The following is a 27,583-nucleotide window of genomic DNA, read 5'->3' as shown; positions in this document are numbered from 1 at the left end:
ACTGTCTCACACACCAACCTGCATGTGATATGTGAGTCCTCACAAAATGCTTGGTGACTGCAGGACATAGCAGATACTCACTGAGCCCTGTGTATGCCCCACACCTTGCTTGGGACTGGAGATAATAAACCAGGTGGTTGGGGTCCCTGCCCTTAAGGAGCTTACATCCTATCCTCCTATGTGTGTGTGTGTGTGTGTGTGTGTGTGTGTGTGTGTGTAACCAGCGCATAGATCTAATTAATAACAGGGTTATAAGTTGTGGTAAGTCCTGTGTGAGCTGAGTTGGACATGTGTGCAGTGGGCTGTTAGGGTAGGCATCTCTGAGGAGATGACCTTTATATTGAAAACTAGAAAATGAGAAGGAGGCAGCCATGAGATGAGAAAGGGCAAGGACAACTGGCTTTGGGTGACTGGCTAGTGGTACGGTTGAGGAGTAGTGGGTAGAGGGGGGATGGATAATTCTGTTTTGACCAGACATGTTAAAATCGAGATCAGTGGTACCTAGGTAGAGGTCAGGAATCTGGAGTGTTGGCCGTTTAATAATTAGAGTCAAGGGATACAAGTGGTATTTAAAACCACAAGTGGGGGCAAGATCACCCAGTGCTTGGGTGTAGATGGAGACCCAGGGCTTAGGCTGGGGCACACGAACATAGTGATCTGGTAGAGGGAAGGGTCCTTAAGAAAGGGGAAGAGTGAGGGCTTTGGACTTTCGGGCTTAAAGGTCATTTGCCCCTAATTTGCCCAGGAGAGGGGCCTGGAGGCAGTGGGGACTGAATGGGAGGAGAACGGGCACACAGCGAACGTGGACGTGGCTTTGGAGGCGTCTGCCGCAGAAGGAAACACATATGAGCCGGAGGCTGGTGGGACTTATGGTGCCAGGCAGACTTTTTTAAAGACCTGAGAACCCAGGTGAAACCAGGGCAGGCTTGAGCAGGGACGGCACCTAGCCAGGGCTGGATGTTTTTGCGAAAAGTCCAGAGAGAGCATCCCCCACCCTCTCGAGAAAGTGGGGCTTCGAAGTAGAAGCCCCTGGGCCCCGCCAGCGCCTAATCCGTACAGGGAACTCTCCCCAGGAACCCTAGGACCGGGCTGTACCTGCTGGGCATGCGCACTTCGCACCTGGCGCCGCCGTTCCCTCTCGCCTCGCGCCGGCTTCCGGGGCGGGTCCGCGGGACCCGGAAGTAATTAGGAAGCTGGGCCGGGAAGTGGAAATCTGGATTGTTTGCCGTCGTTTCTCCGCGCTCTCTGGTTCTGGCACCGCCAGCACCGCTGCCGCCGCCGCAGCCATGGGGAAGCGGCAGCATCAGAAGGACAAGATGTAAGTTGAACCGAGCGGAGCCCCGCTCGGCCTCAGTGCCCGCCTGTCCCTCGCTCCGCGCTGCCCCCCTTCCCTCTCTCAGAGCTGGTTCCCAGAGCCACTCTCAAAGTGGAAGCCTCTGCCCCCTCCTCAGGTGGAGAATTACAGCCCCCCGGCGCCGAAGTCTCCCGGGCTCCCGGTTCTAACACACCGTAGGTGCCCTCATCCGAGCGTGGCCCGCCCACCGCCTCGGCTCTGCTCTTGAATCAGCCCCTTCCTCTCTTGCCCCTCTAGTCTCCGTGCCTGCTCGTTCGTCGGCCTACACTCATGCTCCGGAGTCTCGCAGTTTAAAACAAACTGGTCTTGCGCCGTGCTTCCCTCCAGCTGCCACTGTGGTTTGTTGTTTCTTCTAACAAGACGTGAAAGACTTGCGTCTGCTTGCTGTGTTCTCATGTTTTTTGAAACCACTCCAGGCAGGCTTTACTCCCCAGCACTACTCTTGTCAGGATCCCAGTAACTTCTCTGTTGCTAAGTCTAGTAGTCAGTTCACAATTCTCATTTTGTTGGGCTTCTCAACAGCATATGACACAGTTGACCACCTCGCTCCTTCTGAAGCCCTTCTTTGGTATGTGGGACACCATACGCTCTTGGTTTTATGTCTGCCTCAGTGGCCTCTCTATTCTCAGTCTCCTTTGCTGGATCCTTCTCCCTCTCTCCCAGACTTCAAACACCCATGTCCTCCACGGTTTTTCTCCCTTTATGTTCTTCCTCGTGATCTCCCCCGTTACATTAGTCAGCTGCTTACTCAACATCTCCAGTTGGAGGTCTGATGGACATCTCCAATTTAATATGCTCCCCTCTCTCAGTGGTCACACCGCCATTCAGTTTCTTAGGTCAGAAGTCTGGGAGTTAGCCTTGGTGCATCTTTCCTGTGGCTCTCTCCAACCCTCTGTTCTTTGGTAAATCCTTGTGGCTCTTCCAGGAACCACTTCTCACTAGTCCACCAGCCCTCCCGTAGGTAGAGTTTATGCCAGCTCCTCCTTGAACCTTTGTAGTTGCCTCCTGATTGGTTTTCTGCTGCCTCTCTTGCTTGTCCCTCTCTACACAGGCACCAGAGGGACGCTTTGAGGAGTTATGTTAGATCATGCCAGGGCCCTACTCAAAATCCTCCAGCAGCTTTCCATCCTGCTTAACGCCAGTCCACAGCTCTTACCCGCTTGCGGGGCCCCATGTGATCCGACCACCGCCCTTCTTCATCTGCTGCCACATGCCCCTGTGCACACTCTTCAACGGCTTCACCCTTTTCTAAAAACTCAACAGCTTTTCCTGTCTCAGGGCTTTTATATGTGATAAGCCTGCTTGGTCTCTCTGCCTGGAAAGTTCTTCCCCAGATCTCCACATGGCTAGCTCCTTTGCATCATCAAGTCTTCTGTTAAATTTTGTTCATTTCCTTCAGAGGAAAGCAGGCCTGTTTGTATTTGCTTATTAGTTTGTGTATCCCTGTGTTTTGTTGTATTTACCACTGTGCGTCTGTATAGTAGGTGTTTAATAAGCATTTGCTGAATGAGTGAAACAATTAAGTCACCAGTTACTTCCAGAGACTGTCCTCTTTATAAAGCGGGGTGGTAGTAAGAGTCTCTTCCTCTTCTCCAGGTACATTACCTGTGCCGAATACACTCACTTCTATGGCGGCAAGAAACCAGGTACGGCGTGAAATCCTTCTGTTCCTTTGGTGTGGATGTGTGTGTGTGTGTGGGGGGGTTGTAATTAAGGAATGACGTCTTCACTACACAATAAGACTATAAAAGTTAACAATGAACGAGAACACAGAAAGTGTAGCAGACAGATGGGTTGAGAACACGGATAATTCGCAAAAGAGAAAATACACTAAACACATGAGAAAATGTTTAATCTTGATGGCCATACATACATGTATATACGTTTCGTGAGAGCACGCGTGAGAGTGAGTACAGGTCAGGGGAGGGGCAGAGGGCAAGAGAGAGTCTTAAGGAGGCTCCATGCTGAGCCCCGAGTGGATGCAGGGCTCGATCTCACGACCCTGAGACCATGAACTGAGCCAATATCAAGAGTCAGACGCTTAACCGACTGAGCCACCCAGGCGTCCCAGTGGTGATATTTTTTGACATAGATTAAGATAACATTCTTTTTTTCTGTCAGGTTAATAAAGAATAAAAAGAATGATAATACCCAGAGCCATCAAGGCTGCAGTAGAAAGAGCACATTCTCATTAATTGCTGATGGGGATAACACCAGCACAGCTGTTTTGGAAAGCCAAGCCAGGCCCCACAGCAAGGGTGTTAGGGTTGTGGGAGAAACCCAACCGCAGTGGCTTAAGCAAGTATGGACTTTTCCCTCTAAGTTTGTTCTTGACGTACCCCATGTGTTATACCTATTGAAACGTTTTTAACCCACACTAGTTTTTGCACTAGGTAGTGTACGTGAACTTTGCCTTGGCATGGAATTGAGTTGGTGGTAGGAACACATACATGAGGTTACTTACAGAAGAACCTTTCTTTTCTTTTCATCTTAAACAGATATCCCACAAGCAAATTTTCGTCGTTTACCTTTCGATCACTGCAGGTAAGAGTTTCGAGTGTTAATCTGTCCCTCCTAGTTGTGTTCTGATGCTCATTATTTGACGGTGAATCTGATCCTTGGGGATGCAGATGGGGGTTCTGTCTGTGTTCCCTCACCTAGATTTTCCTTGAACTGAGAGAAGGTGACCTAACAGTGATAAGAACTAATACTTTCTGCTCCTTCTGTGTCTGTATGTTTATGCACTGTTTCTTTTAGCCTCTTTCTTACCTTCCAAGGTAAGTAGACTGTTGGTTAGCCTATTTTATACTTGAGAGGATCACCGTTTAAAAGTGGGAAGACCCTCGCCCAGGTGTCACATCCAGGAAGTGATGCCTTTGAGGCTTGAACCCGGTGGTCTGACTCCAGGCCCATGTCTTTCATGCTTTACTTTTAGTCCAGAGTCTAAGTAGTAACAGCATCAGTGATCGTCGTGATACCGTGAACCCCATTCCCCTTCCCTGGGAACACAGGTTACTGGTGGGGATGGGGAGAGACCCAGCTGTAGAGCCACTCAGATGCTTCTTCCCACCATGGTTGGTGTGTGTTTGAACAGAACGTGGGTCTGTTGGAGAAGTGGGGCTCGCAGTAATGAACCCCAAGACATTGGGGGTTTGGGGATGGTCCATTTGGGCCTGAGTTTCCCCCAGCTCGAGCTGAGATCGTCCCTGCTCCGGACACATGCATTGTGTGTTTGTTTGTGTGTGTGTGTGTGTGTGTGTGTGTGTGTGTGTGTGTCCCCCATTGGGTTCTGATTCCGTAGGTCACGATGAGCCTTGAGAACTGACAGAGCTCTCCTAGTGCTCTCAGCCAGACACCACAGGCAGGTAAGGGTGTAGGAAGGGCCAGGGATGCAGCCACTCGGTCTGCCGCAGGAGGCTCCCGTGTAGCGCTGAAGGAAGGCTTTTCTCTGCTCCTGGCACTTGCTCAGGGAGGGTCAGCAAGTGGGACCCAGGCATCATTGGCTGGATTTCTCCCCGCCCAGTTTTGTCATCAGCCTCGTGGGAATGTGGTCTCCTTCAGAGTGCCTGTGAATGGATTTTATGGAAATACTTTCATCCTTGGTTCCCAGTTCCTCCAAGAGGTCTCCAAACTGTGTTTCATCCGCTTTTTAACTACCTTGGGTTCTGGGTAAAAATGTGCTTTGAGAACATGCCCTTCAAGGCCCGTTTGGGAGAAGATGCATGTACGGTGTCTCGCTATTTGGAGCTCGCTTTGTTATTGGGTCGTGTTTTCATCAGTCCCCAGCAGCAGCAGGGTCACCCCTGGGTTAGAGTAGTAGGTTGGGCCAGAGAGGGAGGGGTGAGGTTGCCCCTTGAGGGCTTTCTGGAGCAGCATCTGGGGAGGTGACCCCGTCACTGCCAGGCTGTCCAGGTCTGGGGGATTGACCTGTGCTGCCCAAGCTTAGAGATGACCGATTTACAAACAAGCCAGGTCAGCCAGGGCTCTTGATGGCTAGTGATGGAAACCCGGTGCAAGAAAAAAGGGTATTGACTCAAGGAAGTTCACCAGGTACAGTCTCCCTTCATCTGTGGGTTCTGCTTTTCCTTTTTTTTTTTTTTTTTAAGATTTTATTAATTTATTTGACAGAGAGAGAGCCAGAGAGCACAAGCAGGGGAAGTAGCAGAGGGAGAGGGAGAAGCAGGCTCCCCATGGAGCAGGGAGCCCGATGCGGGAGTGGATTCCAAGACCCTGAGATCATGACCTGAGCTGAAGGCAGCTGCTTAACCGACTGAGCCCCCCAGGTGCCCCTGGGGTCTGCTTTTCCTAAGCAGGCTCCCCATGAGGTGGTAAATGGCTTGTGACAGTCTGGGTCTCTGCAGACCAGTCTACCCCCATATCCATGTATTAGAACTTACCCAGGGCTCCTAGGGCACTTGCCTGAGTCACGTGCCTACCCCTTGGAAATGTGGGGGGAATTGTGTGCACACACTAAGCAGGAGCAGGCGGGGCACCCCCAGACCAGGATCTGTTGGGATGAGAGAGGGCAGCTCTCAGTAGAAGAGTGTGGCCTACCTGCTATGTGAGGTTTTAGGGAGTGAATCCCAATCCTGCCGCCCCAAAGGCTACCTCCAGGAACCTCTTTTGGGCTTGAACGTGATGACATGTGTCACGTGACACGGCAGATAGCACCTCCTGGGACCCTTGCCTTGTATTTATTGGTTTGTGCAGGGAGCTTCTGAGGGGCAGGGATGTGGGGGTCACCTCTGTACCGGCACCCAGCCCTGGCTAGGCAGAGGAGCCCCAGAATTGTTGGAGGGAAGAAGGGAGGAATGAAGGGAGAAGTCACGGGAGCCACTGGGTGACCCACAGTGACTCTGTTCTTTCTCAGTCTCTCTCTGCAGCCATTCGTCTACCCAGTCTGCACCCCTGAAGGCGTCGTCTTTGACTTGCTGTGAGTTTTCCCTCGACTTTTGAGCTAACAAAAGGGGTGAGACTGTTGATACCCACTCAGGAAGGGGGTATGGGACCAGCTGGAGGGTTTGTGGCTTCAGGCGTGCCAAGCCGGGCCACGCTGGGGTCTTGGTAGCCTCGGGAGCCCTGGGTGGCCCCTTGGGGACACAGGAGGGACTTCCAGAGCCTCGGGATGATGCCGCAGTGTTGCTGTGACCCCTGGGCAGGCAGCCTTGCTAGCAGGCACTACTGTCCCTGCCTCGGGTGGCATTGACCTCTTTCCACACATGGGGGTGTCTAGGGTTCTAGTTGGTCTACCTATACCTGTTTTGGAATGTTAATGAACTTGAGCACTTTTCACTTGATGAAAGCAGAGCCATAATTTAGGTACATACTTTCCCAGTGCTGTGTTTTTAGCGTGCTGCTCAGTTTTATGTTCCAACATAAACGAGCTTCTGTAATTTTTTCATGTTTCAGTCTCTTTTTGGAAAATGTGGAAAATACTTCAAGGTAAAAGGAAAAATTTACAAAATCACACTATCCAGGATAACCACTGTCAACATTTATTCTCCTCTTTTTCTGTGAGTTTATTTCTGGCACGTGGTTGAGGTCATACTGCGAAGATAGTTCTGAATCCATTTTTCACTCAGTTGTGTCATCAGAATTCTCTGGAAGCCTGATTTTTGATGCTGGCCCAGTATCTCATTATATAGACGTATCAGTATTTGCATATGTCTTTGTTCGCTGGCTTGTGTTGTTTATCCATAACCGCAATAAAAACACTGGACGTACGTTGAGACCCACGTATCCAGAAACACTCCTCACTTCCTTGGTCAAGGCAAGCTGCTCGCGGAAGTGAAGCGGAGCGAAGCCCATTCGTAGGTCTCACCTGGACGCGACCCTCCTGGACGGTGGCCTCGTCACCGGGCTGCGCCTGACTGCCTGGGTGACATTCTCTCTTCTCTCCCCTTCAGTAACATTGTCCCTTGGCTTAAGAAGTATGGGACCAACCCCAGCAATGGAGAGGTAAGCGGCTGGGCAGGAGTTTAAGAGATGCCGAGTGAATGCTGTCCTCTCATCTGTCCTTTTGTTCTGTGTTTTTGGTACACATGAGCGCGGTAGAAGACTGTTCACGGGGCACCGTGAGTGGGACTGTCCTCCCCTCCCTTCCCCACACTGTTCCTTTCTGGAAATGTTCCCTACACGTACACGCATGTACAGACGTACATCTTCTTTCCTTGGCCCGTGGATGCAATCACACGTGCGAACCCCTCTGTACCTTGCTTGTGCACCCCACAGCGTGTCGGAGATCTGAACATCAGTGCGTAGGGCCCTGCCACGTTCTGTGGTGGCTACATGCGTCTTCCTGTGGGGCTGCTGCAGCATGTTTGAAGTTACCCGCTGTCACAGTGGACAGGGACTGCCCTTGTGCACGTTTCTCCAGACACACATATGAGTGTCCTCCCAGGACTGCTGGGTGACAGGGTGGGTGCGGTTTCAGTTTTGGAAGCTACTGGCAAATTGTCCTCCAGGGAAGTTGCAAATGCCTGTTTCCCCATACGCTCAACGACCATGAGTATCATCAAGTTTTTAGAAATTTTCCTTGCCTCAGCCTGAAAGCGTTTTTTAATTTTTTTTTTTTTAAGATTTTATTTTTAAGTAATCTCACACCCAGTGCGGGCCTCGAACCCACAACCCTGAGATCAGAGTTGCATGCTCCACTGATTGAGCCAGCCAGGCGCCCCTTAATTTGTATTTTTATCCTGAGTGAGGTTAAGCAGCTGCTTCTGTGTCACGCATACAGGCCCAGTGTCAGGAATTCTGTGCCACTCGGGAAGAGAGCCCCAGAGCCAAGTTCCAGTGTAGTCGCCTTTTCTGCCCCCCGCTGCGTGCCTCCATCATAAACTCGTGGGGCTGCTACAGTTCCCACGTTCCGGTGGTCCCTTTACTTCTCGGAGCCCTCTCGTTCCCTCACACTGCAGCGCGGGCCCGTTTCTTCACTTCCTCGGTGGCATCCACTTGCTTGGCGAGGTGTGGGCCTGTGCTGCGTGCAGCGCCTGCGAGCTGTCAGCTGTGGGAGGTAGAGGCGTTCACCGACGGGGCTGGGGGCCTTGGGGAACGTCTGTGTGGCAGCGCCGTTGAAGCTGAGACCCGAGGATGGGGGGCGATGGTGGCAGATAGAGGCCACGTCACGGGGGGCCTTGAAGGCCCTGGGGGGAGCTCGGGTTTGTTCTGGGGGTGCTGGAGGCTGGGCAGGGTTTCAGGCAGAAGCGTGTCGTGATCTGGCCTGTGTTTTTGTTTTGTTTTAAAGATTTTATTTGACAGAGAGAGAGCACAAGCAGGCAGAGCAGCCGGCAGAGGCAGAGGGAGAAGCAGACTCCCTGCCGAGCAGAGTCCGACACGGGGCTTGATCCCAGGACTCTGGGATCATGACCCGAGCTGAAGGCAGACGCCTGACCGACTGAGCCACCCAGGTGCCCCTGGCCTGTGTTTCAGAGGCTCGGTTTGGCTGCGGTGGGGAAACGGGACCGTAGGGAGGCAAGGGTGGAAGGTGGGAAAGCAGCCAGGGGGCTGTGCGCCGTCTGCGTGAGAGGTGCTGTGCGAGCTCGGACCGGGATGGGGGCTGAGGAGGTGGCCCAGAGAGGCTGGACCCACGACTGCTGTTACAGATGGACCTGGGGGCCTCGTGGGGCCATCACATCAGGTTCTGTGTTTTTCCCGGGGCCGGGGAGAGCTCAGTAGGAGCCTTCTAGTGCAGCCCCATCTCGGGCGGATTGATCAGTTAGCGTGTCCTGTGTCAGGGATGCCAGGGACAGACCGGTGGAAGCACGTGATCCAGCCTGTGCTCGGCGTTCCAGGCCAGGGGGGCTCAGCAGGAAGGCGGACGCCTCAGAAGCAGAGGTTAGCGGCAGGAGGGATTCGGGTGCGCGGAGTAGGGGCAGGCAGTAGGGTGGAGGTGGGGTGAGGAGAGCCAGCAGGGAGGGTGGGGACTTCTGTGCGACCTTGGAGGACGGTCGACTTCAGGGTGGCCGGAGGAGGTGTTTGAGGCGGAGAGGTTAACCTGATGAAATGCGGCCTGCGTGAGGAGGGCTAGCGTGCCGGGCGAGGCGGGCCGGTTCTGGCGCCGTGGAGCTGAGAGCCCTGTGTGCTGGGATGAGGCCCTGCCCTGCCGCGGAGGACGGCAGGCTGGATGAGGCCTGGTCAGTTCTGGGACGGAGACCCGGGAGGCCGTGCAGCGTGGCGGCCGCCGTCAGGGAGGCCCAGGAGGGCCTGGGCGCTGTGCGCTCGAGGGGAGGTAGTGAGGGGGCGAGCAGCGTGAACGGCGTCCTGGTCACCAGCCTAGGACAGGTGAAGTGTCACTGGTTCTTCACTTCGCCGAGGTCTTGTTACCTGTTTCCCAGAGGCCCTCTGTGCTGTCCGGGCTCCCTGGCCCTTGTGACAGAGTGTAGGGTGCTGTGGGCCCCTCGGTACGGTGGGTGGCTCCCCAGTGGTCCTTCCCCGCCCTTGGAAGAAAGGGGGCTAGACCGGGGGGGGGGTGTCCTGGGCCCGGCCGCCCAGGGCCGTTGGGCTTGTTCTCAGACGGTTGAGGTGGTGCTCGCAGCCCGGCCTCCCTTAGAGAGAGCTCTCCTTCAGGCGTCTGCTGCGTCCCTCCTCATGGTTTGTCATTCGAAAGCGTGACTGGCAGTGTTTTCCTGTGAGGCCTTCTGCTGGGAGCCACCGTGGGCTTCCAGGGCCTTGCCGTGGGGTCCGTGCTCCCTGCCTGTGCCCCGTGATTGGCTTGTGGTCGGGGTTCATTGCCTTCCCTGACATGAATGCTGCGTCCGCCTCAGGGGAGCAGCCGGTCTCAGGGCTCCTCTAGGCCGGAGGGTCTGCACCCTGCGCTCCCAGTGGTGGCTTTCCGGCCCCACTCTGCCCCGGGGCCCCTCGTGTCTTCTTGTCCGTGCTTGTCCTCATGGCCTCCGTCTCCTTCCCCGTGGATATTGTCGTTCAGTGGCCTCCGGGGCGCTTTTCGTTACTTTGGACGTTTTGCTTCACGGGTGCGCTTCAGAGCCCCAAAACATGTAGATGCTCGGCTCGGCCTCTGGGCCCGGTTAGCGGGCCCAACATGGCAGCTAACAGGGGCAGTTCACCAAGGGCAGGCTTGGCCCATGTGCCTTCTCGGGGACCCAGGAGGAGCGTGTTGTGTGCAGGGTCATGTTCCCGGGCTGCCTGGGCCCGAAGGAGGAGGGCTGTCTGATGGGAGCAGCCTTGGAGCGAGGACCCTGTTGTCTGTCCTGGAGTCGAATGCCCACCTGCACCGGTGGCGGGATGGTGGGGGGCAGTTGAGTGACAACGGAAGGAATGAAACCAGCCGTGGAGGAGCAGGTGGGGGCTGGCCGCTGCAGGAGGGCGAGGACCCAGGGGCCTGGCCCCAGGATGCCCATCCGGCGTCTCCTCTGTGCCTCGTGTAGGCAGGGCTGGGCCGGGCCCGCACCAGAGTGGCCACGGGCCGCTGGGACGTGGGCCCTCAGTCAGGTGCTCCCGGGCAGACAGCTTTGCCTCCCCCTTCTGGGGTCCCTCCACAGTCCCCTTCACTTGCTCCAATCCAGGCCCCCCACTCCGGGGCAGCTTTTTTCCTCTGGCTGCCTGGGCTGTGTTTTATCGTAAAGTTTCCCACAGTAGAGGCGTAAACTGTAGACAGTGCAGAACTTTGAAAAATAGAGGATCCCATCACACTCACTCAGCATGCGGGGGTACCGATTCCTTCCCCTCCCCCCACTTTGTAATGTTCTTTCTTAAGTAGTCCTACAGCAGAACAGTAGGGGCATGCCTGTGTACCCACCACTTAGATGAAGAAATACATTCATTTTTAACTTCAGAAGTAGTCAGTGCATCAGGGCTCACCATAAAAATGTGTCAGCACTTGAGAAGTATAAAACACACCTCCACCCTCGGCGTCTAGGCAGGGGTCGCCCCTGTGAGTGCGCCGCTCAGAGGCTGGGGGTTCCGTGGGGCAGCCCTCCTTATCCACGTCACTTCTGGGTCCCGGGGCCCTCAGGGTGGCCCCTGCGGCTTTACTCCTCGCCTGCAGCTGTGAAGGCTTGCGTGGTCAGAGACTTTGCCCATCTCTCTGCTTCACCCAGCCTCATAGGCTCTGCATTTCTTCACATCAGCCATTTATTCGTTACGACTAATTTTAATAATTCTTCTTCCAGAAACTGGATGGGAGGTCCCTGATCAAGCTGAACTTTGCAAAGAATAAGGAAGGTGAGTGGTCCCTTTTATGGCCATTTCAAAGACTGTGCCACAGACCCCAACGCCCCGCCTCTCATCAAGTACTCTGCAGAATCCATCATTCCTTTCTGATCAAGCCGGACACTCAATTTTTCAAATACAAGGGGCGGCTTGGCTGACTCAGTCAGTGGAGCCCGCAACTCTTGATCTCGGGGATGTGAGTTCAAGCCCCACATTGGCAGTAAAGATTACTTAAAATAATAAGATAAAATGGTTGAAGTGGCAGAGGTTATTTGTACTTTACCCCAGTTAAAAAAAAAAAAAGATGTAACATAATTTTTCCTTAAAGGTCCAGGTAGTTTAAAGCTGGGGGTGGGGTGGGGGGTGAAATGTTGAGTTTTGGGCACTTCTTCCCACAAGGGCAGCGGGGCCGAGAGGGTTGCTGATGGCCTCTGTGTGTACAGTTGGGCCCGTGGGCATGGACCCTGTCTAGCTGCGACCCTGGTCTGCTCACTGCTCAGACGGAGGCCCAGGGCTGGTGGGCGTGGGGGGTGATGGGTTTGCCACTGGTTGTGAAGCCCCACCCCAGCCCAGGGGTCCTGCTTTCTAGTCCTCCACATTGTCCACTGTTGTTGTCAAATATACCAAAGCTGAGTGACCGCCGCGGGCACCGACCTTGCTCTTGACTCTTTGTGGGCCTGGCCCAGTTCTCTCGGCCCGTGCAGATGCCACGGTTGAGGTTATCTGCGCTCGTTGGGTGTGTGCGTCCTGGGAAGATGCTGGGGTCTGACACGCCTGTCTCCCCCAGAGCCTGGCCCACAGTAGGTGGCGGCTCACCGTAAAAGAGGGAGTGGCCTCGACAGAGCAGAAGCACGGTGCTTTGTGGATGGTCTCTGGAGGTCAGGGAGCTCCGTGCTGGTAGCCAAGCACTGTAGACCTTCTGCTCTGAGATCGGCTGACTCCAAGGCCCACAGCGTGTCTCTCATTCAGCACGTATTTACTGAGTGCCTGCTATGTGCAGAGAGCAAAACAGACCACATCCCTCCTGGAATAAAAGCAGCTTACGTTATGGTGAGGGAGGAAGCTGGAAAACAGTTCACCATAGTGTGTCAGATGCTGCTTCTGCCAGCAACCGAAGATAAGGAGCAGGGAGGAGAGGGAGTCATAGCAAGACACGCTGGTGGGGTTTGCGTGGGAATCCAATGAGAGACAAGGCGTGAGGGATGTGGGGGAAAGCGTTCCAGGCAGAGGGCACAGCCAGTGCAAAGGCCCTGAGGAAGCCTGTATTGCTGGCACAGTGTGAGGCGTGGAAGCAGGGGTCTGTGGTCAGAGGGGTCCGGGTTGGGGACAGTGCAGAGCAGTCGTGTAGGNCACGGGCAGCCACAGAACTCTCAGGTGCCAGCCGGAGAGGAGAGACGAGATCTGAGCGTTCACCTGTTTTTTTTGTTTGTTTTCTTTTTAACATTTTTGACCTGCAAGCACCTTTTTTTTTTTCTTTTTTTTTTTAAAGAAGGCTCCACACCCAGCATGGAGCCCAGTGCGGGGCTGACACTCACAACCTTGAGATCAAGACCTGAGCTGAGATCAAGAGTTGGATGCTTGAGGGGCGCCTGGGTGGCGCAGTCGTTAAGCGTCTGCCTTCGGCTCAGGGCGTGATCCCGGTGCTCTGGGATCGAGCCCCACATTGGGCTCCTCCGCTAGGAGCCTGCTTCTTCCTCTCCCACTCCCCCTGCTTGTGTTCCCTCTCTCGCTGGCTGTCTCTCTCTATCAAATAAATAAATAAAATCTGTAAAAAAAAAATTAAAAAAAGAAAAAAGAGTTGGATGCTTGGGGGGGCGCCTGGGTGGCTCAGTCGTTAAGCGTCTGCCTTCGGCTCAGGGCGTGATCCCGGCGTTCTAGGATCGAGCCCCACATCGAGCTCCTCTGCCGGGAGCCTGCTTCTTCCTCTCCCACTCCCCCTGCTTGTGTTCCCTCTCTCGCTGGCTGTCTCTATCTCTGTCAAATAAATAAATAAAATCTTTAAAAAAAAAAAAAAAGAAGGAAGTCCACACAAATCCGTGTGGTTGCCATCTCCTAAGTCTCTTAATCTGTAAATATCCTCCCCCCACCTTTTTCCACAGTGTATTTGTTGGGACTTACTTGAACGTGCTTCCTGGCTGCCTGGTGCAGAGTCGGTGGGGCAGGGGCGGGGCAGGGCGGGCAGTGGGAGCTTGTTGCAGTAATACAGGCCACGGTACAGGAGGTTCGGGAATGGGGCAGGGTCTGAGATGGAGGAGGAGGAGGCCAGGGTGGTGGCTACTAGCAGCAGGCTGGGGGCTGATGGCGCAGACTCCTCCAGGGAAGGCCATGTAGGGCTTGGGTTTTGCAGGACCACTAGGAGTTTCCCACTGGGATTGGAGCAGGGGGCTTGAGCAGCTCATTGTCCCTCTGGGTCTCCGTTGTGAGCCTGCTGACAGGGTTCTGCCTCCTCTCTTGCCCTTGGCCCTTGGCCCTTTCTCTGACTGGTTTTGCATGTGCCTTCTTTCTAGGAAAGTACCACTGCCCGGTGCTGTTCACCGTGTTCACCAACAACACCCACATTGTAGCTGTCAGGACCACTGGCAACGTCTACACCCATGAGGTGGGTTCTCAGGAACGGTGGCACGTGTAGGCTTTTCGGCTCTTCAGCTGTGTGGCTCAGGGCAGCCCTGGGCTGGCAGGGCTACGTTCTGAGAGCCACCGGCGCAGTCAAGAAGAGGTGTGCCCTTCCTGCGGCCTCCGGACCTGAGACCTGGGGGGTGGTTTTGTACCCCATGGGTCCGCCCCACAGTTTTGGTCTTCATTGATCAGGCCCTGGGAGGGAACCTGTGCTCTGAGGACAGGCCCAGGGCCGAGGGGAGCGCCGAGTCGTGTCCCCCCGCCCCCACCTTGTGCTGGAGTCCCCAGGTGGGCTGGCAGAGGGCACAGCAGCAGTCGCGTTGGTGCCATATTGCAGGGAAGCCCTCTCTGAGCTGTTTTCCCACCTGTCCCTGGCCGTTGGCAGGGTCTGGATGGCCAGCGCTGCCCTAGGGGACCCAGGGGTCACTTTTGCCCAAAGAATGCACAGATTTGGTGGGAGGGGCTTGGTAGAACTGCATGGCCGGCCTTGTTGAGCCCGTTTGCTGATGTCAGATGTGTGTCACGGGAGTGTCCTTCGGTGAGCTTTGCTGAGATGGCTGATTCGAATATCTGGAACTCAGCAGGCTCTGCGCTCCATGGCGGGGCCGCTGCCGTGAGCCCCTGGAGGGTACGTGGTCGGGGCGGGCACGATAACCGTGGGCTCCCTCCTGGCTGCAGGCAGTGGAGCAGCTAAATATCAAGGCCAAGAACTTCCGAGACCTGCTGACGGACGAGCCCTTCTCTCGGCAGGACATCATCACTCTCCAGGTGGGTGTCCCCTTGCCTCTGCTGTGCCCAGGAAGGACCCTGGTGCCCTCTGCCAACCCGCCTCCCCGCCTAGGCTCAGGGGCCTGCCTGGTTGCGGTTTCCCAGCTGCCCCCAGCTCCTGGCAGCACCCCCAGCTCCAGCGCCCCTGTTCTCTGTCAGCCCGGGTCTTCACACGGCCGCTTCCGTCTGGCTCTCGCATCTCCTTCCGATGCCTGTCCTTGCTGTGTCAGGGCCGCTCATCTCTGCCCCCAAAGCCATCTCCGTATCCAGGTGGGAGAGGACAGGCTAGTGTGTGTCCTACCCCAGCGTTGAACATAGAACGTGCCTCTAGATGTCAGCCCTGAGTGGGTTCCTGAAAGACCTGGACTTAGAAACTCGGGGGGTGGCCTTTGTGGGCTGTTCCTGTCCTTGGCTTGTTCCATCCTCATCAGAGGTCTGCGCGCGCTCCCGCCCACAGGGGGCCTCGCCGTCGCCAGGGCTCGAGGCGCTGTGGGCTCCGTGTCTGGCAGCCACGCTGAAGGGAGCGTGTGGGGGGGGTGTGGGAGGCCTAAGGTAGCTGCCCCGTGTCTGACCGCACCCCCAGATGAACATCCATCCGTGCTCATCAGCCGTGTGACGGGGAGAAGGGGACATAGTTTGGTGTGCCACTGTCCCCACCCTACCCCTGCTTGTGGCCTTGCCCGGGCAGAGCCCGCTCCTGACCCCTGGTGCCCTCCATTCCCTGCTCGACACCTCAGATCTCTGTGCTGCCCCTGGCCTCATGCCTTCCAGGCCTGGGACTCTCAGGCCACCCGCCCGTCCTCTGCTGCCCGGCTCACTCTGCCCCACGTGTTGTTTTTGCTGCAGGACCCCACCAATTTGGACAAATTCAATGTCTCCAATTTTTTTCATGTGAAGAATAACATAAAAATAACAGATCCTGGTAGGTACAACCACAGCTGGCCTGGGTGCCAGGGGTTTGGGTGAAATATGTAGTGCTTTCTGGGGAAAGCCCTCACCTTGCTGGGGGCTGGAGCTTCCAGGAGTCTTGCTCAAGCCCAGACTGGCTGATGCTTCGCTTCTGTGTGGAGGTTGGCAGGACCGCACTTGCCCACACCCGCCCACAGGGGACCTGATGTGGGGAGTCCCAGCCGGGGCCCATATGCTTGGTGGGCACAGCCACCTATGGTGGAGGCCTGGCCCCCGCCTCTGCCCCACTCAGGGCTCCACCCCAGGGCCCCTTGGGGCCGCGTCCTCTCCCAGGTCCTCCCCTGGCTCCTTAGAAGTTGTCTCTGTTCCCACTGCAGGGACAGGTGATGAGTGCAGGCTGCTGGGTCCCTCTGGCATGGAGGCAGGTCCTGGGGTGGGGGGGCCGGTGACTGGGGCCAGGGGGCAGCTGGGGACAGAGTCCAGAGCTGACCACAGCAGAAGCTGCAGCAGACTGACTTGCCACCCTTGTGGGCTCTTGCCTCGAGCTCTTCCCCGCACCCTCTCCCCTGCATCGTAGCCACCAGGAAAGTGTCACCGTGTGGAGGCTCGGGTTACGTGGCCTGCATCCTCCTCCGGGCTTCCGCTGTTGCAACTGGCTCTGGCCTCCTGTCCCCGTCATGCCTGTCTGGGGACACTGCTGGGTGATCGGCTGAGCAGGGCCACCGTGCTGTTTTGTAGATGAAGAAAAGGCCAAACAGGACCCATCTTATTATTTGAAAAATACAAATGCCGAGACCCGCGAGACACTGCAAGAGCTCTACAAGGAGTTCAAAGGGGATGAGGTCCTGGCGGCCACCATGAAGGTCCCCGAGAAGAAGAAAGTGGACAAGCTGAATGCTGTGAGTAGGCAGAGGGCCACACAGCTTCCAGTGCGGCCAGCCTGCCCACCTCGGCCCCTCAGAGGGGTCCTGGGGGAAGGAGCTCGTGGGGGCCCTGGGATATGTTTGGAGGGAGGTGGCCGGGACCCCTCACAGCCCAGCTGCCCCTTGGGGGCCCAGAGGCGGGCTGCACTGAGGCTGGGCCTCAGGAGGCTGAGGGTGGCAGATGCGTGTGCTGGGGGCCACACAGGGTCTGTATCTCACCCTGGCCCGAACTGGGCAGCCCGGAGTTGATATGCTGGGTGGACCTCTGCCTGGGTACCACGTGACACTGCATCCTCAGGACAGCAGGGAAGAGACAGCCCCTGGGACTACCCTGCAGAGCTGGTCAGTTGGTGCCCAGAGGAAACCCAGGGAGAGATGACAGGGGTGTTTCAGGGTACCGTAGCGCTGAGGGGAGGGGACAGGTGGTGCCCTCTGCTTGGGTATCACGTTTGCTTCTCGTCGGCCCCGAGGCCCCCAGTTGGCAGTGATGGTGCCAGGATTTGTGCCCCGACCTGTCAGGCCCCAGAGCGGCTCCTTCTCCTGTTGAGGCAGGGCTATGGGGGATGGGGGATAGAGGGGCTCTGAGGCTTCCTCAGAGAATTATCCAGGGAAACTTGCGAGAGAAAAGAAAGAAGGTTGGTGTTCACAGCCCCACTCCTCTAAAACAACAGTGCTTAGCGTTTTGGTGTATTTCCTTCTGATGGGGAGAAATCACCTTTTTTTCCTCCTCTGTCTCGGACAAAAATACAACATATTGGGGCTTATTTTTTCCTGACTAAAAAAGCAATGTGTTTACTGTAGAAGATTGAAACCTTTGAAAAGGAACTAGAGTCCCTCGTACTGTGAACCCAGCAGTGACCAGTTCCTAGTTCTGTCCAGGGTCTCAGTTACCATGAGAGCCTTGGCCAGCTGGGCCTCAGCCTCCTGCCCAGGCGGGGCCCTCTGTTGCACGTGTCCCCGCTCGGTCCCCTCACTCCCTGAGCCCTTAGAGGGCCAGGCCCCCTGGAAGTCCCCGCTGGGCTCTGTGGGTGGCAGCCAGGGACAGCTTCTTAGAGGCACTGAGCGGGCCTCAAGTGGTGGGGTCCGGGCCTTCCAGCCTCCCGGGGCACTGCTCATGGGCCGCCTGGTTTTCTCTGCAGGCGCACTATTCCACCGGGAAGGTCAGCGCCTCCTTCACCTCCACCGCCATGGTTCCGGAGACCACGCACGAAGCAGGTAGCTGCCCGTGCACCTCCGTCCCCAGTAGTGCGGCCGAGGGCGGGCGCCCTGCCCCCCAACGCCCCCCATCCCCCACCCCAAGCGTCGCTCCATCTGTGCCAGACCTTCATGGGTGCTGTGGCAGCTCTGGTGTGGTCGGGCAGTGACGGGTCCTTTCTGAAAGTGTGTATGTATCGGGGGGCGGTGGGTTTGGAGACTGCAGTGGGGGCCCAGCTGGGGGCAGGAGACCCTTGGGCTCCAGCCCATGTCCCACCATGGCACCGGCCCCACACCCCTTCCTCTCGTGTTTTTGGCCTACCAGGCCCCCACTGTCCCCTTCCTCCCACTGATCCCATGTCCAGGCTTTTCCAGTACCCCCCCCCCTTAACTACTGAGCCCTGCCTAGTCCCTCTGCCCCTACACCCACCCTGCCCTGTGGCCCGGGGCCGACCCTCGGGCTCTCCCCGGAGCCTGGTGTGGGTGGGGGGTGCTGCCCCAGCCGGAGGGCAGCACAGAGCTCGGCCTCGGTTCGCAGCTGCCATCGATGAGGATGTGCTGCGCTACCAGTTTGTGAAGAAGAAGGGCTACGTGCGGCTGCACACGAATAAGGGCGACCTCAACCTGGAGCTGCACTGCGACATGGTGCGTGTGGCCGCCGTCCCCACCCTGAGCCCGCGCTCCTTTCCAGGGTCTTAAATCCATGCCCGCACTTGGTACGCGCTGGTAGAGCGAGCGAATGTTCCACCTGGTCCCTAGAAGGCCTGGTGCCCGCACTTCCCTCCCCTGTGAGCCGTGCACTGCGTTTCCTGGGCCCGTGTTCTGGGCGGGGCATGTGCACCCATCACTCAGAAGGGGTCAGGCTCCTTACACGCGCGCGCACACACACGCACACACACCCCTGCCCCCCACTTGCTCGAGTGTCTCTCGGCGGCGCTCGCTCAGGGTCACGGCAGATGCAGGTGTCCTGTCGTTCAGCCTCATGGGTCCTGCTTTACTGTGTCCGGCCGGGCAGCTGAGCAGCACCCCTGCCTGAGAAGGGCCCTGGGTGGTGCTTGCAGTCCTCCCGTCCGCTGCTCCTCACCTCACGGAAGTATCTGGGCTGTTTTGTAGACGCCAAAGACCTGTGAGAACTTCATCAAGCTCTGCAAGAAGCAGTATTACGATGGCACCATCTTCCACAGATCCATCAGGAACTTTGTGGTGAGTGACGAGAGTCTGTGCTGGCCGCAGACTCGCGCCTCTGCGGGGGTGCGGGACTCGTGGCCGGGGCGAGGGCTGCCGGTGTCTCCTGTGATCGTACCCATGAGCCCCTTCTCGGGTGGGGAACATGCGGGCTGACCCCTAGGTGTCCCCAGCCCGGCCATGCTGGGCTCGTGCAGAGAGGCGGCCCGAGAGGGCTCTGTCCTCACCAGCAACTCAGCTGCTCTCGAGCCCACCTGGCCGGTGGGGAGTTGGTTCAGTCGGTGGTGGGCAGCAGCCGGAGGGCCAGTGGGGCCTTGGGCGCATGGGGCACAGCTTGCTGACTGGCTTTGGTTCCTCTCACAGATCCAGGGGGGGGACCCCACCGGCACAGGCACAGGTAGGCACTGGTGGGAGGGCTTCCCCGGCAGCTTTGGCTGCTCTGTGGGCCATGGCGGGTGGGTGGGCGGGAGGCGTGCCGAGAGTTTGTATGTGGAATCTGATAGGCCGGCCACCAGCCTGCTGTGTGACCTCAGGCACATCCCTCATTTTTCTCTCTTTGAGATGGTTGCAAGGCCTAGATGGATGGGGAGAGAAACACGATGCCCTCTGGCTGCTCTAGAGCCCCTTCCGGGCCTGTCGGCTCCGAGGCCCAGGCCGCTCACTCACTCGGTGTGGTGTGAGCGGTCGTGACCCGCAGCTTTCACCCTTTACTCCTTGTACTAGGGGTCCGGCCCCACACAGGGCTTCGAGGGGCCTGGGGGCTGGGGGGAGATCCGTGGGGAGACGGTGATGAGGGTCCCTCGAGGCCAGGGGTGCCCTCTGAAGTACTCGTCAGTGTCCCCTCGGGACTTAGCGCAGATTTCCAGAGCTGGCTGCATGCAGCTGGGACCCAGTCGTGGCTGCTGCCAGCCGTGCTTGCTTCCTCTTGCAGGCGGGGAGTCGTACTGGGGAAAGCCCTTCAAAGACGAGTTCCGGCCCAACCTCTCGCACACGGGTCGGGGCATCCTCAGCATGGCCAACTCGGGGCCCAACGCCAACAAGTCTCAGTTGTGAGTCAGCGGGCACCTGTGGGTGGCTCCTCCCTCTCTGCTTTGCCCTAAAGGGGCTCCACCTGAGTCCCACCCAGACAGTGGGCAGCGCCCTGGAGGAGATCACATACCACCCCCGTGTGTGTGCCTTGGGGTGCGTGCTCACGAAGCCATAAACGTAGGTGGTTGCTCAGAGACCAGGGAGGCTGCAGGAGGCAGCAGGTGCTGGCTTGGGTGGCGGGGGAGGGGCGGTGGCCTAGGACATGTAGTGCATTTGTCGAAACAGGGCGGCCCGGTGAGGGCCTGAGAATTGTGCTTGCAGCGCTGGTGTGTCTGATGCCTGGGACACCCAGCCTCATCCTAGTGGGTCAGCCGAGGGGGTGAGAATAGGCTGGAAGTATGGGCCTGGGCAGCCCCGTGTCCTGGGAAGGGCAGGGGGTGAGGGCCCAGCGGGAGTGAGTGTGGGGAGGGGAGCGGCCAGACCCAGCCTGGCAGGGGCAGGGGCCGAGGGGCGTCTTCGGGGTGGCGGAAGGACAGTTTTCTGGAGGAGCCTTACGCCATGGGGCAGGCAGGCAGGGGAGATCGGTCTGTGCAGTGTGGGGGCCGGTGGTCAGGGATGGTGGCATTGGGGGTGGTGGCTTTCCTGCACATGTGATGGGATTCCTGTGCAGAACTGTCCGGCTGGGTGGAATGGGGGTGCCTGTCCAGCCAGGGTTTCTCGTGACCTATCTGTCCTTCCCTCTCTGGGAGCTGTAGGAGTTCACCTGAGTTTCATCATTTCCAATTTTTAAAAATTCTTTGGTTTCTGCTTGTTCTTTGTTGACTCTTTCCTCTTTGCTCTCTTTTTACGAGGAGGTTTGTATTTTTCTTCAGAGCTTTTTAGATTAGGCATCTGTATTCTGGATATTTTTTCCAGGTGTTTCCAGTTGGAAAAACTGCCCATGGTATTTTAAAATATATTCCAGGATGTCTCTCGTGCAGTTTTTAGTTGTACTTAAGGGACTCTACCCTTAGTTCATTGGTTCATGGGGTCTCCAGAAGTTTTGGAAGACTTTAGTTTTTTGAGGTGGGAAGGTTTTAATTTTTGTTATCATGTCTTTACACACCGTGTCTGTACACGGATGCGAACCAAGTGTTCTGCGTCCCTCCCGCTGTGCCGGCGTCACTTAGAGAGTAATCCCTCCTTCTCCCGGTTCAGTTGCAGCCCTGCCGCTGACTCGTCTTCTCACGTGAGGTTGCCCGCTGGAGCTCTGGTCAAGTGTGGCGGCTGGGGCCACCCGGACCCCGGGCCATCCTCTCCTGAGGGGGCCCCGTCAGGTGGAACACCTCCCTTTTGTACCCTGAGGGTCTCCGAGCTTCAGTGACTTGTTCTGGGTGATTTTCCACGAATCCTTTACCTGTAGGAGGTAATCCTACTCAATCATACTGGCTCTCTGTAGGAAGTTCTAGTAGGGGAGTCCACCTTCCCTGCTTCCACAGCATGTTTTGGCTTGATTTGGTTGTTTCCTCTTTAATATGAAATTTTAGATCATTTTTGTTTTTAAAGATTTTATTTTTATTTTTATTTTATTTAAAAGATTTTATTTATTTATTTGACAGAGATAGAGACAACCAGCGACAGAGGGAACACAAGCAGGGGGAGTGGGAGAGGAAGAAGCAGGCTCCCAGCGAAGGAGCCTGACGTGGGGCTCGATCCCACAACGCCAGGATCACGCCCTGAGCCGAAGGCAGATGCTTAACCGCTGTGCCACCCAGGCGCCCCAAGATTTTATTTTTTTAAAGTAATGTCTGCACCCACCGTGGGGCTCGAACTTATGACCCCGAGATCAAGAGTACACGCTGCACCGACTGAGTCAGCCAGGCTCCCCAAACTTTAAAATCATTTTCTCTAGAGCAAACTCTAGGGGTGTTCTAATTGGAGTGACAGGACATTGATATTTTGAAAGGATAGATGTAGGACGTCTTCCATTTAAGAACGTGGCTTGACTTTCCCTGAGGGTATGTTTTCTGTCTTTTAATGTGGTTTTGGAGTTTTCACCTGGGTTCCCTGCCTTCCCAGATAAGGCTACTTAAGGATTGTATAATTTGATTTTTTTTCTATTTATTAGAGAGAGAGAGCATAGGGGGAGGGGCAGAGGGAGAATCAGGCTCCCCGCTGAGCAGGGAGCTTGAATGTGGGGCTCCATCCCAGGACTCCAGGATCATGACCTGAGCCACCCAAGTGTCCCTAATTTGATTTTTTTTTTTAAGATTTTATTTATTAATTTGACAGAAACAGCCAGCAAGAGAGGGAACACAAGCAGGGGGAGTGGGAGAGGATGAAGCAGGCTCCCAGCAAAGGAGCCTGATGTGGGACTCGATCCCAGAACGCTGGGATCACGCCCTGAGCCCAAGGCAGACGCTTAACGACTGTGCCACCCAGGCGCCCCTAATTTGATATTTTTAAATCAGAATTCTTTGCCAATTCTGTTGCTTATATAGGGAAAGTTTTTTTGAGGGGGTGCCTGGGTGGCTCAGTCCAGTGCCTGCCTTCAGCTCAGGTCATGATCCGGGGTCCTGGGATCGAGCTCCACATCAGGCTCCCTGCTCAGCGGGGAGTCTGCTTCTCCCTCTCCCTCTGCCTGCCACTCTCTTGCTTGTGCGTGTGCGTGCCCTCTCCCTCAAATAAATACAGTCTTTTTAAAAAGTCTATTTTAGGGGCGCCTGGGTGGCACAGCGGTTAAGCGTCTGCCTTTGGCTCAGGGAGTGATCCTGGCGTTATGGGATCGAGCCCCACATTGGGCTCTTCTGCTGTGAGCCTGCTTCTTCCTCTCCCACTCCCCCTGCTTGTGTTCCCTCTCTCGCTGGCTGTCTCTATCTCTGTCGAATAAATAAATAAAATCTTAAAAAAAAATAAATAAAAAGTCTATTTTATATCTACTTTATTAAATTCTCTTATAATTTGAATAGTTTTTATTAAGAGTGTCTTGGGTTTCCTAGATACGGTTATCAGCACAAGGTAGTGTTCCGCTCTTCCAGCCTGAACACCAGCCCCCTCAGGGTCAGGCCTGCAAGGAGAGGACGTGGGCACCCCGCTCTCCAGGTTACATGCTGCTTTACCATCTGATCATTTGTTGCTGGGCCTACTTTTTGGGAGAGGCTGTGTTTCCAGATGCTTTTCTCTTAGCATCTGTTACTCTGGTCAGACCGTTTTCTTTTCCTTCTGGAATTTGTGGATAGAAGCTCTGGGTTGACCAGCCTAGCTGTTACTGTTTTGTCCTGGAGTAAACCTGGGCTGGTCCTCGCCACACTGGGCGCTCCGCCGGCCACTGCTTTAGGCCACTTGCTGCTGTCCTCACCCCTGATCCGGGTCTGCTGGCCGGGCCTGAGGTCCAGTGTGCACAGCCTGGGGAGGCTTGGCGGACACGGGGTCTGCGTGGTAAGTAGCATGCCAAGGACAGCTTGTGCGGACCCTTCACGCTAATTCCTTAGTCGGGTTCCACTTTGTGGGCCATCTGGGTAGCTTCTGTTTCTTGCCAGAATGTAACTGGTCCATCTCAAGATTTCCAAACTTCTGGTGGCGTCTCCCTTCCCGTCCATCACCACGTCTGCATTTCCGCTCTCCTTAATGGCTTACGGAGGGCTTTTCTGGTTTTATTTTATGTAATTTCCTTCTGTTTCCATCTCCCTGGCTTCCTTCTGTTTCTCTCCTTTCTCAGGCTCCCATCTTGCTCTCCACCACTGCTGACGGCACGTACTCCCCTGTCTTCGCAGGTCACAGAACTAATCGTAGACTTGACTTCCTTTCTGGTATATCTTTGTTTGTCCTGTCGTTGCTTTTCTTGCTTTCTTTTTCTTCAGGACTGTTTCATTCCCTCTTAAGCTTCCTGAGCTGCGTTAGAAACGTGCGGTGGAGAGACCTCTTGGTGGGCAGAGTTCAGGTCTGCACAGTGGTGGGTGTTGACGTCTAGTCGGGACTTGCCCGCCGGCCGTGTCTGGTCAGGCCCGGGGGGCTCCAAAGGGGTGCTGTCCCCGGTGGAATGGGCTTCAGCCTCTGTCCCTCGCCGAGTGTGCGTGCCGTGAGCCGTCGGGGACGTGGACGGCATTGCACGGTGTCCCAGGAGGGCTGCCCGGCCCACACCGCTTCTCAGGGGACCCCACCCCAGGACGCTTCTCTCCATCTCTTGTTAGACCTCTCCTTCTGTTCTTTTACTCAGAGCTTTCCAGATTCCTGAAGTTTTAGGGCTGTCTTTATGGCACACACCTAGATTTGGGGTTAATTCAACCTGATGGTCTTAGGTGCGTACTTAACTTTCCAGTCAGTAACCATATTTTATCTTAATTTGTACTGCCAGGTTACTGTTTTTTAAAAATATTTTTCATTTCTTCCTTTCCTCTTTCTCCCAGTTTGGAAGTTACGTGTCACTTCTGGCTTTAAGTAGATTTATTTCAAGCCTGCAGTTACCAGTTCATCTCTCTCCCTCCCTCGCAGGCAGACCTTGCCCGAGCCGTCGCCCCAGCCCAGCCAGCTCACATGTTCATATCGTTGGGCATTGAAATTTCACTCATTTTTACACCAAATTAGATGTGACAGTTTACTAGGTCAGCATTTATGGGTGTTTGCCCACATTCCTTGGTGTCTTTGCTCCCTTTCCTGCCCGTCTGCTTTCTTCCAGTTCAGAGTCCCTGCTGCTTCAGCTGCTGTCGCACCGGGACGGGCTCTGGTGTCCAGTCTCCCTCTCCACCCACCCCCCCCAACAGTCTCTGCCTGCGGGCTCTGGCAGCGTCTGTCCGCCCACCAGAAGTTGGCAGCAGCCGAGGCTGGAGGCAGAGCCTTCCTTGGCCTTTCCTGGGCAGCTGTGCCCGGGGCCTTCTCCTGGGGAGCTGGGTTCCCGGTGCCCCTGGGTGGCCTTGGCTGACGGCCTGCCCTGACCAGGCAGGGTGTGGGGGCCGCGCACACATGTGAGCTGCAGCTTCCCGGAGCTGCTTTGAGGGGACGGGGATGCCTAGTGTGCCCAGAAGTCTTGGGGGCCCAGCAGGCTGGGTGGGGAAGCTGCCGGGCTCTTCCTGACCCCCTGTCCTCCTCGCCCAGCTTCATCACCTTCCGCTCCTGCGCGTACCTCGACAAGAAGCACACCATCTTCGGGCGGTAAGAGAAGCTGCTGCTGACAGCCGGGGCGCTGCTGCGGGTGGGCTCCTTCCCCAGCGGGACCCTCTCGCTGCCTTTCCCCTTGCCTGGCTCCGTGCTCACTTGCCCGCATGCCCATCACTGCTGAGGTCACGGCAATGCGGAAGTGGGGCCTTGGGGCCTTTCTGTTGGCCAGGGGATGGTTGGCTCCGCAGACCTGCTGGCTGAGGGGAGGGCCGCTCTAGCCCCCTCTGGCCGGCTGCCCTGTCCAAACTCACCCTCCTCGGGCTGTCCTCTGGGTGCTTCCAATTCTCAAGCCTGGGCCATGTCCTCTCTGTCCTCTTGTCCTGTGAAGGCCCAGGTGGTATTTCCAGCTTGTGGCCTCATGGCACGTCACGCCCCTTGGCTCGGCATCCTGTAGCACAAAGGGCACTATGGAGAGCGTGGAAGCAGTGTGTGCGGCTGTGGCCCACCCGCCCTGCTCTCACCTCTTCCCCCACCAGGCCCCTCATCCCCGTGGCACCTTCTCAGGCCCGTCCTCCTCCCCTCTTCCTGCCATGCCACAGGGACTTGGCTCTTGGGGGTGCGCTGCCCTGGGGCACATTCAGAGGTACCCCCGTCCCTTGGCCGCAGGGTTGTTGGGGGCTTTGACACACTGACAGCCATGGAGAACGTGGAGAGCGATCCCAAAACCGATCGCCCTAAGGTATGTGCCGCGGGCGAACCGAGGGAGCGCGACGGCCCGGGCTGGGCACCGGGCAGGTGGGTTTGGAGGGGCCCGCTGCCTCCTGCCGCCCGCTCACTCGCCTCCTTCCGCTGCTAGGAGGAGATCCGCATCGACTCCACCACGGTGTTTGTGGACCCCTATGAGGAGGCCGACGCCCAGGTGAGGTGGCCATGGGGCGGGCAGGGGCTGCGGGGAGCCTGCCCGGCCTGCGGGGCTGCGGGCCAGCTGTCACCCTGCTCCGCCGTAGATCGCCGAGGAGCGGAAGAAGACGCAGCTCGAGGCGGCGGCCCCAGAAAGCACCGTAAAAACACAGCAGCCCAAGCCGGGGAGCCAGGGCCCCCAGACGTACCGCCAGGGGGTGGGCAAGTACATCAACCCAGCAGCCACGTGAGTGCGGCGAGGGCGCTCGTCCCGTTGCATGGTGCCTTCCGAACCTCCCGGTGCCCACGGGTGAGAACCCGCCTGTGGCGAGGGAGCGGCGGGCATTGGGGGTGAGCAGGTGCCGTGGGGGCCACGGTGCAGGCTGGAGCTCGAGGACTCGAGCTGGGGGAGGGTATAGTGACTGTGTGACCTCACAGCCAGCCGGCGCTGCGGGAGGGCGTGGGCTCCCAGCTCGGGGGCTGGTCCGCACCCAGCAGCTAGAGCGATTCTCCTCTTTCCAGGAAACGGGCAGCAGAGGAAGAGCCGTCAACCAGCACAGCTGCTCCCGTGGCCAAGAAAAAGGCCAGCCGAGGCTTTGGGGACTTCAGCTCATGGTAGCAACGGGTCTACCCCTCTGGAGCCTCGGAGGGACTCAGGGCGGGGTCCTGTGTCCACACCACGGAGTTCTCTGTCCTTCCGACTACAGCTCACTAAAGCTCTTGCTTGTTGCCCCGAGTCCCCTTTCCTGGCCCTCGGAGTCCATGAGCCTTCCCAGCCCGAACCCACGTCTCCGATCACCAGGCATGGGCTGTGGCAGTGTGGGCTGGGGTCGGGGAGGAAGGCGGGATCTCTTGACCCGGGCTTTCCTACCCTCCCCCACCCCGTTTTCTTAAGGACTGTTTACTCAGCGTGGCCCCTGGGACCTGGTTAGAAACAGGTTCGTGGAGCCCGGACCTTCTGGAGGGGGGCCGGTGTGGGGGAGGGGGCGCAGGGGCGGGGCTCCACACCTGTGGCTGCCACACCTGGAGGAGTGCCTGCCGCCAGTGGCTTGAGGACCCTCGCCCAGAGCCTTGACACGAGTTTCTAAAACCTCTTCTGCTGCGTCTTGCCTGGACTCCCTGGGGCCCGGCCGCCCAGCAAGGACTCGAGGCTCTCAGCCATGTTCCCGCGCGGGCCTGCTCAGCCCGGTGGGGGCTGCACCCAGGACCCCCTGCCGCTCTGCCTCAGGATGGTAATAGGAGCGCTGGGAGCCGGGGCCCAGCCCTGCAGTTCCTGGCTGTGCCCCACACCCCGCCCTCCGCCCTCAGGGCCTGACTTCGTGCTCACTTGACCCTTCACCGCAGCACTAGGGCTTCCAGACCAGTCTCACCAGCGTTTCCAGACTTAAAAATCCCTTCCCTTGACGTTATTTTTCTATAAATGTAAAAAAAAAAAACACAAAAAAACCTGTAACATTTGCTGGCC

At 56.8% G+C, this 27,583-nt stretch overlaps 1 protein-coding gene across 2 annotated transcripts; it reads left to right on the top strand.

Moving 5' to 3' along the window:
* Positions 1 to 478: 478 nt before the first annotated feature.
* On the top strand, positions 479 to 27,583 carry PPIL2 (peptidylprolyl isomerase like 2). 2 transcript variants are annotated; one of them, XR_005831627.1, is made up of 20 exons: positions 479 to 1,318; positions 2,951 to 3,000; positions 3,853 to 3,898; positions 6,225 to 6,287; positions 7,261 to 7,312; positions 11,482 to 11,533; positions 14,029 to 14,120; positions 14,816 to 14,905; positions 15,752 to 15,827; positions 16,553 to 16,713; positions 17,877 to 17,952; positions 18,470 to 18,576; positions 19,045 to 19,134; positions 19,480 to 19,513; positions 20,048 to 20,165; positions 25,216 to 25,272; positions 25,885 to 25,957; positions 26,075 to 26,137; positions 26,226 to 26,428; positions 26,641 to 27,583. XR_005831627.1 is itself a non-coding variant. In XM_040619537.1 (20 exons), the coding sequence occupies exons 1-20, from the start codon at positions 1,287 to 1,289 to the stop codon at positions 26,735 to 26,737; spliced, it is 1,569 nt and encodes a 522-aa protein (XP_040475471.1). In that variant the 5' UTR covers positions 1,140 to 1,286; the 3' UTR covers positions 26,738 to 27,583. The 2 variants fall into 2 exon arrangements, 1 of the variants encoding a protein (XP_040475471.1); XM_040619537.1 differs by having other exon boundaries at positions 1,140 to 1,318; positions 26,226 to 26,365.

The sequence above is a fragment of the Ursus maritimus genome, unplaced genomic scaffold, assembly GCF_017311325.1.
Source record: "Ursus maritimus isolate PB19 unplaced genomic scaffold, ASM1731132v1 scaffold_33, whole genome shotgun sequence".
Classification (NCBI taxonomy): domain Eukaryota; kingdom Metazoa; phylum Chordata; class Mammalia; order Carnivora; family Ursidae; genus Ursus; species Ursus maritimus.
This window is presented reverse-complemented; position numbering and strand designations above follow the sequence as displayed.